The 11,035-nt window shown below is 38.2% G+C and overlaps 1 protein-coding gene across 1 annotated transcript in view; it reads right to left on the bottom strand.

Moving 5' to 3' along the window:
• Positions 1–6,108: 6,108 nt before the first annotated feature.
• dpa (disc proliferation abnormal) overlaps positions 6,109–11,035 on the bottom strand; it is a 94,206-nt gene continuing 89,279 nt past the window's right edge. The window contains exons 14-15 of the mRNA XM_067146295.2: positions 9,739–9,961; positions 6,109–6,626 (exon numbers count right to left, since the gene is read on the bottom strand). Of these exons, the coding sequence (XP_067002396.2) occupies positions 6,525–6,626; positions 9,739–9,961 (325 nt within the window). The 3' untranslated portion in view covers positions 6,109–6,524. The remainder of the gene's footprint in view (positions 6,627–9,738; positions 9,962–11,035) is intronic.

The raw sequence follows: 11,035 nt of genomic DNA, 5'->3' as shown, positions 1-11,035 counted from the left end.
AACCAATGTGATGAGGAAGCTAGACAAGGAAAATTCAAGTACTTAGTAACAGAGAGTAACTTGCAGGCTCCTAATTACAGTGGTGCATCTGTTCGAACGATCTCAAAAGATCCGAAAGGAAGGACTAGGAAGGACTTTCTCCTGGTGAGTCTTCACTGTGTATTCCAGGTAAAAAGAGGCCTAGATCAGAGGAACACAAGTTTCATTGTGATGAATTTGATAGGGGAGTCATAAGAGACGTCATAAACAACTTCTATGTAAAGCTAAGAATAGTTCCAACAGCACCGAAGCTGCTGAAGGCAATTCAAGCTAAAATTAACTTTCCCTGGAAGGTGCACACACTAAGAAAATTGTTACATGATATGGGTTTCAAGTGGAAGAGATGCGCCAGTAACAGGAAAATACTGATTGAGCGCCCAAACATTGTTTATTGGCGAAGTAACTATTTAAGACGCATGAGAATTTACCGTTCTCAGAACAGGAACATCATTTATATTGATGAATCATGGGTTGACAATAACCTGACATTTGATAAGTGTTGGCAGAGTGACAGTGTTCAGGGCATAACAACCAAGAGAAGCTCTTCAAATAGGCTTATACTTGTCCATGCTGGTTCTAAGAGTGGGTTTATTGATGGAGCAAAGTTGATTTTTAGAGCAGGAAAGGCCACAGGAGATTACCATGGCCAAATGAATGGAGTAAATTTTCATAAGTGGGTGAGTGAAAAACTTCTTCCTAATCTTCCCTCTGAAAGCGTTACAGTAATTGACAATGCGCCTTATCACAGTACTGAAGTAAACAAAGTACCTTCTTTGTATGCTGTTAAAAGTGATATGGTGAAATGGTTAAAAGAGAATAAAGTGAATTTTTCTGAAGAAATGAAGAAATGTCAGCTGTTTGAACTGATCCAGAAGTTCAAAGATCCTTAAAAAAAAAAAAAAAAAAACCGGTTCGATGAATTACTGAGATTTCATGGGCACACGGTTTTACGCTTACCTCCTTACATGTGCGAATTCAATGCTATCGAACTGGCCTGGGCCAAAATCAAAAGAACTGTACGAGAACAGAACATTTCGGGTGACATCTCGTTAACGAAGCTGCAGGAAGTAACGGCGAATGCTATCGCATCTGTGACACCCGCTGACTGGGAGGGATTCGACCAACACGTCATCAACCTCGAAAACAAGTTCTGGGAAAAGGATGGGTTAATGGAAGATGCAGTTGACAGTTTTATCATATGCATAGGTGATATGGAATCCAGTGACGATGATGATGGGGAGAGTGGTGATTCATCTTCTGATTCTGACCTAGCTCAACTGCTTGCAGTGAGCGATGATGAAATTGGTTAACCGGAATCCTGTTACGCACCCTCGTTTTTAATTCTTCCATAGCTGTTCAAAAGCCTAAGATTACTGTGTCCCCAGGCAGGCTACATTTTAATTTTTTCCTGAGTAACTTACTGTATTTATGCCATTTATTCAGTCTCAAACTGTTCATTCAATTAACTTCATCTTTCATATTTTCGCATAGTCTTCAAAGCATTTTACTGAGCACCATATTGATAACTACCGTACTGTAATAATTTGCAATTATTTCTTTGAAGATTTGCGATAGAAAGTGCAAACGTTATTATTTTATTATTCTCAAAGTGTTTTTGTCGTAGGCTTAATGCATTGTTAAGTGATATTTACGAACTATGTTATTGCACTGGGACAGATATCACAACCCCTAGACATACATTATTACATGTAATTCAGAATTAATTTATTTGATATGTTAGATGTAGAAGCTTGGAGATTTTTCCATAGTGGATACTTTTAAAATATAAATGTGCAGCATTTGGAAACTATGTTCTAATTACGGACTACCATGATGTATTAAGAAGACGAACCATGTTTTACCACGTACTTTTATCTTTTTTATGCACAATATGTTCAAATGTTTGTGGGAAACGTTCTAGTCTTTGGTTTATTAGTGTAAGTGTGACTTTTGTGACTCAGATCATCTGTTACATCGGTTTCCTGTAAGCTAACAGACAATATGATTTTTTCAGAAGGAAGGGTTTATGCTTTAACTGATTTAGGCATCATAGTGTCAACGTGTGCAAATTGGGTAGCTGTAAGACATGCCAACGTAGACAACACACTTTGATTCACTTCGACAGTTCCAGGCACAATCAAACGACTACAAACAAGGATACCCAAGCTAGTAGAGGTACTGGTATTAGAGATGACGAACAAGGTTGTAGTAATGCTAGTTACTGCACACTAAAATTCAAGCGACAGTCGCAAGTAATGCTGTCCACTGCAATAGTAGGAGTTGCAGACAATAAAGGTCAAATTCACCAGTGCCGAGCTTTACTTGACAATGGATCGCAATCACATTTCATAACAGAGTCGCTTGCAAGTAAGCTGAGGCTGCAGCGGCATAGAAACTGTATTAAAATTAGTGTTATAAATTACACTGCTGTCACCGCATCTCAAAGTGTCGACGTTTGTATCATTTTTAATGTGTCCAGATTTGAAACTGTTATAACATGTTCTATACTCCCTCACATAACAGGCGATATTCCAGCGAAACACACTGATTGTAAATCATGGAATCTGCCTGAGGATATCACATTGGCGGATCCTCACTTCAACAAGCCAGGACCAGTGGATATGCTCATCGAGGCTGATATTTTTATGCAGCTGTTGTGAGAAGGGTAGCGAAAAAACTGTGATGAATTATCCATCTTGAAGAATACCGTGTTAGGATGGATACTACCGAGCTCGATAGCTGCAGTCGCGTAAGTGCGGCCAGTATCCAGAATTCGGGAGATAGTAGGTTCGAACCCCACTGTCGGCAGCCCTGAAAATGGTTTTCCGTGGTTTCCCATTTTCACACCAGGCAAATGCTGGGGCTGTACCTTAATTAAGGCCACGGCCGCTTCCTTCCCACCCCTAGCCCTTTCCTGTCCCATCGTCGCCATAAGACCTATCTGTGTCGGTGCGACGTAAAACAACTAGGGGAAAAAAAAAGGATGGATACTACCAGATCCAATAAGGTCTCAGGCTTGGACTAGCGAGAAAGCGGGAACTCCACCCACTTCACCATTTTTCCTCAGACAGGACGATGGAAAAATTCTAGTCAATAGAAGAAGTGACAACTAGAAGAATGCCCCTAACCAAGGAAGAGCAGCAATCCAAGGAGCATTTCACAACTCGCACCAGACGGGACAACAGTGGACGTTTCATTGTGAGGTTACCTATGAAGGCAGAAAGTCTGCAACTTGGAAACTCTTACAAAATAGTGCAGAAACCATTCAGACTACTGGAACAGAGGCTTGAGAAGAGACCTGATCTGCGAGCTTATTATGTGAACTTCATGGAGAGTATGAGACCCTGGGTAATATGAATGTTGGCCCCAGATATATCCAAGGACAAAGAAGTAGATGAAAAAGAATGAACACAATGTAAACATTCTTAGTACCATAGCAATTGGTCCACAACTGTTATGTATTACCAGGGCCTACTGAATTCCACGCATCTAAAATCATACTGAAATTTTTAACCTACAACACAGAGCACCCCATTTGTACTTTGTACTTTTATTCCAGACTTTTCAGCATGTTTAATGTATTTGTATTATTTAATGCTTACCTATGTCACACGTAATATTTCAATTTAATTTGAAGCATTTTGAGCGCCATAGTCCTTGCCCAATTCAACCATATTGTAAATTATATCTTCATAAGATTCATACTGCTTAGAAACATGTTTTAGGATTTCATCAAATTTTGTGTATGTTTAATATGGCTGATGATGACCCCGATTACGGTTGAAACTAGTCCCATGTAATGTAAATAACATTGTAAATACAACTTAGTATTGAATAGGTGGAAAACTCTGTGTATAATTTATATGTTATCTCAGTTCAATACGGACCAACAACATGAAGTTCATAACCCCTGATACGGAGAAATACGGTACTTTCTCCCAATTAACTGAGTTCTGCATTGTGTTCTTGCACATATCTTGGAAACACAAGACTCACAGGTATAAATACTTTCTTTACCTTTTCTTGGCCACCTTCTTAGTCAACAACAACTGCTGGTCTGTTTGCGTGTCACGAAAAATATGCAACAAATTTAACCATATGTTAAACATTATAATTTTTATGTTGTCAATCGTGGAGTTTTACCAGTCTGACAATAAAGAATACAAGCATAAATTTAAGGAAACCTTTTAAAATAATCTAAAAATTCTTCTTGAAAGTTGAAGTACTGGCTGATCATTCCAAATCAGCAAAAAAGTGTTCTTATTTGTTATATCACAGAATGAGTTTTTATGCCACTGAACAATGTCCCAATGCAAAAGAAAAAATGCCTTTTCAACACACTGCCCCCTAGTTATTACATTTGCAAGACAAACAATACAGTAGGGGATAATGCAAACAGGCCTCCCCTCCAGTCAAGGATAGAGCAGTTGTATCTAGCACACGCCATGACATTTTCAAGCTGGGCAATTTTCCTATTTTCACAGAATGTGGCAGCCCTGTAGTCAGACATGACGCAAGTTCTATCAGACAATGTGAAAACTATCATCACAGTAGGCCGATAGCAACACAGAAAATGGTCGAATTTTGTATATTTATACAGCCTCTCTTTTAATTCGTCCACTAAGTAAGAATACCTTTTTGGGCATGCTGGTCAGTCCCTGGCAGGCAATAATCAAGGATTTCTCCTGTCTGCTCCTTGAGATACTGCTTAATATTCTTTTCCTTCTTCCAAGGATGCGGAACTGCCACTCATTTTGGTCGTGGTGCCGTGTGCATAACAAGAAATATGCTCTTCTTTCTATTGACATGTATTTCCAAAACGAAACTGCCAAAGCACTCTACCTGATGCTGTTGAAGAAACACGATCGAAGCCGACCTGTGTTTGCACCGCCCAAAGCGCATGCAAACAGGGTTTATGATATAACACCTCTTGAGCGTTAGCACTCTTCAATTGGATTTCCCATCCCTAATACTGACCATTAAATTAGCTTGGGACAATATTACATTGTGTGTATTGCACTTTTAACATAAAGTCCTTTTCAGGAAAAGTATTTATGGAAGAGTTATCAAATCCCCCTGAGATTCATTAAAAAGGTTGTTCTACTATATTTCCAGATCAGGAAAACACGTCAACATTTTAGATTCAATGTCTACTGCATTTATACTGACAGTCAAAATGAATGGATCACTTGAATTATCAAAGGAAAAAAGCATGTTAAATTGTGAAAGAAAAAAAAAATGTGTGTGTGATCTTACCCAGGAGCAAGCACAGGTCTTCCAGGCAGAGATGTGTTAATGTACTGTGTCAAGTACTCCCAGGATGTATGTTTACCTCATGATTATTCTTACAATGTACGGTATTTACGCGAATAATACCCGCACATTTTAAAAAATAAATTGAGGCATGAAATTGGGGTGCGGGTTTTATTTTAGTCAATGTTGGCATTTTTTTCAAAATTAGCCTTCCTAAAGTTAGGGTGGGGGGGATTATTCGGTGGCGGGGATTATTTGCGTAAATACGGTAACTTCTACACAATGGAACCTCATGGTACCATGTTTCTTTTCTGCTGCGCACAGGTTTCCATTCAGGACAGGTAAGCACGATATAACGTACATTGCACTCTCATATGTACTGGTGGTTCCGCACAGTAGTCTGAAATGTCTTCTAGTCACTTTACTACATTGTGGGCCTCTTACGATAAACAACAGACTGCTGTATGCTATTACATTGTCTATAAAACGGTTTTCGTTTCCGTGTGGTCAGGTTTCGCTAAGTATAGGTACTTTTGAGCATATCTTAGTGTAAATCTCATGAGGCCATGGAATATTGCTGTTAACGCCACTGTATTACTATCATCATCCATTGCCTTTTCATTCATGTGCTCATAATCTGTCCTATTGTTTACAGATAATCGATCAGTAGATTATGTAATATTTTAGCTGGAGAAAACTTGGTATGACAGGGTCAGCAACTTAAGACGACTAATTTACACTTTATCAGATATGATGTGGGTCAGTGGATTAGAACTGACTGTATCCCAATTACATTCTTTCAGAATCTAGAGTCAATTTACAAGTTCAACACTCCAAAAGACGCAAAAGGAAATACTTTGGCCTACAAAGCGGGAGTTTTCAACGATTTAATTCACAACTATCACACACTTTCTGCCATGAACCTTCAATGTTTCAAATGTAAACCTGAAGCCTATGTTGAACCTCAGAATGTACTTAACACATCATAAGTCAATATGACATGAAGAGAATAAATACAGTGAATTCATGAAAGCTATCTTTTGAATCAACACTTGGTAAGTTAAATCAATGAAAACATGGAAGGTGGACTAGTCATTGTTCACGTTGATGGGACTGCTAAAAATACGTAATAACAAGAGAATCACACAGATGAAGTTTCACTGTACCATTCCATATTATACATGAGTTGCAATCTCTGGCAATGCTTCATGTTGTTTATCACATCAGTCGCTTCATAGAGAGTTGAGGCGGATTGAGTTCTTCCCAACAATGGTGACAATACCATCCTCTTGCAGGTCTTTTGTTGCATCTTCAAACATTTCGCGAGTGATCATCTGGAAAAATTTAAATAACTTTATGAGGTAATTTTATTTAAACGAAGGGAAATGTACAGTGTAAACTTACATACAATACATTTATTCAAGCGGGGAAAAAAAAAAAGGAAGAAGTTAATAATGCTAGGAATTAGCAAATGTATTGACAACCAATTTCGTAAACACAGTAAAATACACTCATAATCAAACTAACCTTAAAGAAGAATTATACAATAGATGATCATTTAAAAAATTTTAAATCCAGAAATATTTTCACAGCAGATATGTTCAAAATTTTCAACAAAAGTTCTGACTTTTAGTCGTTTAATATCATTACAACTGTTAATGAAATTACAGCTTTAAAAATCACTTATGTATTAATATGATACTGATCTCTCAGAATTAAAAAAAATAAAATTGGGCCGACAGGAAATCAAGAAATCCTTTGTGTAATTGACTAGAGTGGGCCAATGTAGGCCATAAAATGTAAAATAAAATAAAATAAAATAAAAATGATATTGATAACATTACTTATTTTAGATATACAGTATACCATATTTATCGGCATGGAATGACAGTACATAAATAATCCTGAATTGATTTTTTAAGTCATAATATGAAGATAAAGTTGACCTTCCATAAATTTACAATATCCTTGAAAAAAAAAAAAAAAACCCCTGATGTTACAACATACAGTCTAAATTAACAGCGATTGTAATTGTAGAAAATGGCAGTCGTTCTGCAGTACACGAGTTTTGTGTAGAGCCTTCACATATACGCTACTGGCTTAAACAAAAGAGAACAGTTAAATTGTGCCAAGAAGACACAAAATTAGGTCAGTACTTAGAAACTAAAAAAAAGATGTAATTGGATTAAGAAACGAAGGCTATTCGCTTTTGGATATAATGCTACAGGTAAAAAAAGAATAATCGTATGGCCTCAGCTACCACGTGCAGACATTTCGATTTTACGCCATCTGGCTGTCTGCTCGTCAATTTCGACGTTCCGTTTTACTCTAGGTCCGCTAGATGGCAGACAGAGTAAACCGGATCTCTCTTGGGCGTCTATGGCTGAGATTTAATTAATTTTGTTGGGTAAATACCAAATGTATCACCAGAGATCTTTTACATGCCGACATCGTACGACACGGAGTGTCGAATGGACTTTTTTCCGCCCTTCAAAAATCCGACTACCTCTGCCTGGTTTGAACCCACTATCTTCGGGTCTGGAGGCCGACACTCTACCACGGATCCACAGAGGCAGCTACAGGTACAGGCGCTGGATATCGCACAGAAAAGCAATTTAGGAACCTCATAGTTTAAAGCAAGCAGAGAGTGACTACATATTCGTGAAGAACAATCTTTCTCTTTATGCCAGTGATTGGAGAGGGACCGTACCGAAACAGTGGTGGCTTTTCCATCAGTATTTTAGATTGAAAATCAAATGTGCTCAATTTACCCCCTCTCAATTTTTGAGGTAAAAAATGGCCGTTCGTGCTCCCCCGCCCCAAGTCGAATTACGTTATGATGACCACTACTAGTAGTATCCACAGCAACTACCTTTCACACCATGAACGGCAATGGTCCAATAGTTGGCATACACTTGAGCAAATTCCAATTGCTTTTTTGATGCACCTGTGTTAGCACAAAAGCAGTCACCCTCCATCTACACAAGCCCTATTCGTAGAAGGGTTTGCTGAACGTTGTAGTAATTGACAATGTGCTATATCACATTACTGAAGAAAATAAAGCACCCTCTCAGTATGCTGTTGTTAAACGTGATATGGTGAAATGGTTAAAAGAGAACAAAGTGAAATTTTTCTGAAGGCATGAAATAATTTCAGTCTTTTCGAACTAATCCAGGAGTTAAAAAATCCAGGGAAAACTGTATGTTTTATGAATTACATGAGACAGCAAGGAGAAGTGGTTCTATGCTTGCCTCTTTACATATGTGAACTCAACGCTTCTGAGCTGGCCTGGGCCAAAATGAAAAGAACTATGTTAGAGCAGAACATTACGGGTGACATCTTGTTAACCCTAGAATACAAAGTCTCATTTTTATGATGCGTAATTGGCAACACGAGCCTCCGTTGCTAAGGCAGCAGCCTCTCACGGCTGGTTTCTGTGCTTCAAATCCAGGTCACTCCATGTCATCTATCATTCCTGCAACAATCTCCAAAATAATTTCATTTCATCTGTCAGTCATTAATCATTGCCCAGAGGAGTGCGACAGGCTTTGGCAGCTGGCACAGTTCCTATCCTCGCCGCTAGATGGGGTTTCATTCATTCCATTCCTGACCCAGTTGAATGACTGGAAACAGGCTGTGGATTTTCATTTTCAATTGGCTTTCCGAGGTACACTGCTGTCCTATTCAGTAACTTCCTACAATGCCATGAACTTTGTCAGTGAATGAGCATTGTTGGCGTGAGTCAGCTGATTTCAAATTAAAGCCCTTGCATCATAAATTCGACAAAGATTTGTTACTATATATGCTAAACTTGACAAGGTAAGTTGGGTAACAAAATGAAATTACAATACAACTCTGAATAAAATAAATATTTAAAACTATGGAACTTGTCATACATGTAAGTGATGGGATTGTATTAACGTTACTGCAGATAAATATTCTATAAGGGGATAACCCAAATATCTCAGAAAAAGTTTGTCTTGAAATTCAAAGATGAGTGAGGTTCATGCAATGATCCTAGTTCTAATGAGGTTGATAATTTACAGAATGATAAAACTGAACGACCTGCATAAGCAGAAACGTATCAGAAACACCGACAGATACAGATGTACCAGCACTGAATATTGCTATATGCTTATGCAGTTGTAATGGGCAATGAGGATGAATGCACAGAAGATCTGAATCTGAAACTTCAAGTTAGACATCTTAAAGTCAAGGCAACAGAGATTTTCCTCCACACAGGCCACTTGTAACAAGGAACATTATTATATATTAGGGCAGGTTCCAAAAATTGTGTGTGCGCGTGTGTGTATATGTATGAAATGTTTAATAATTGGAGGGTTTCTTCCTGACCTTCAGGAACAGCTTTGGAGAATTCCTTCATCCTCTTAATTTCTTCAAATGCAAAGCAATAAACATTTCATAAAAAAAAATTACCAATCTTACCATATCAGATGAATCCTTGAGTTCTGCAAACACCTTCTGTAAACTGAGAGTAGGAGCTCTGTCCTTCTCCTTCACCTTGCTCTCAAGCAGCTTCTTGAGAAGTTTGGCTACTTCCTGTCGCCTCTTGCGAGCTGCACTGCTTATGCCTGTTGTAAGAATGCTTACATCTATCTTTCCTGACAGAGGATCTGTTGCTGACTGCTTCAAGGCCTCTCTGTGCAACCTACAAGAGTAAACCGTACAAAATATGACCGAGTGACAAAAGCATAGCCAGAAGAAACTGAATAGAGAAAAGTACACTATTAATTATTTTATGGTACCTACAACAGCCTTGCAAAAATAATATACAATGTTATGAGTTTCAGATTCTCTCTTCTATGGCTGCCCTGTGTTAAAAATCAAAATGTAACATTTCTCCAGATGATGTACGGTTTAAGAGCAGATGCAGCTGTAACTTTTCTGTGTATTCATGCTTTTTTTCTTTTTTTTTAAAGAACGAAAATATGCTATAGCTGCAACTTCTTTAACCTATTGAGCCCTGCATATTTGTTGGATTGAAACTGCACTGGCGCTGGGATTATTTTGGAGGAAATATAGTGTCACTTCATATCATGAGAAATTTCTTAGTTACAAGACCATTAAAGATTTAAATATACATGAACACAAAAGGCTTCCATACCACAAACTGCAGAACAAGGAATACAGTAAAACACTTTATTGTATTAGCATCACGGGACCGTAGGCCTACTCAGTCCGCCTGTTGAGCTGCAACCCAGTTTTCTCTTTGCACTTTCTCTTCGATTTCCACATCTATTTGTTATTCAGGAGCCTTGCTCACACTAGTACTAATATTACTATTAATTTCACTGAAAAAATTACATTCCTAATCATCATTACTTCCTAAAAGGGGTTATATATCTGTAAATATCAGTTCTATACTGGCAGCCATCTTGTTTACAAGCGAATCTCAAAGGTAGAGATAGCCCACTTCAAACTAATATTACCAAGCACACTATCGATATATTACCAAAGAGCATATAACACTGCAAAGAAAGAGTCCCTACACAAATCACAAATGCAACTCACTCTGCCATCTCTTGAGGAAAAGTAGAATTACGTCGTAAAATGAGACAACGGAACAGTTCTGTGGTCCGGCGTTTGGTCCACCGAGACGAAGCACGGAACGATTCCGTGGCTCGGGCCCAATGAGTTAACCTCTATACAGTAGAACCTCGATAATTCAAAACAGGTTAATTGAAAATCTCGCCTAATTCGAAGCAGCTCTCATTTCCGGAAA

The sequence above is a fragment of the Anabrus simplex genome, chromosome 4 (genome assembly GCF_040414725.1).
Source record: "Anabrus simplex isolate iqAnaSimp1 chromosome 4, ASM4041472v1, whole genome shotgun sequence".
In the NCBI taxonomy this organism is placed as follows: domain Eukaryota; kingdom Metazoa; phylum Arthropoda; class Insecta; order Orthoptera; family Tettigoniidae; genus Anabrus; species Anabrus simplex.
Note: the sequence above shows the minus strand (reverse complement) of the source record. Positions and strands in the feature narration are given on the sequence as shown.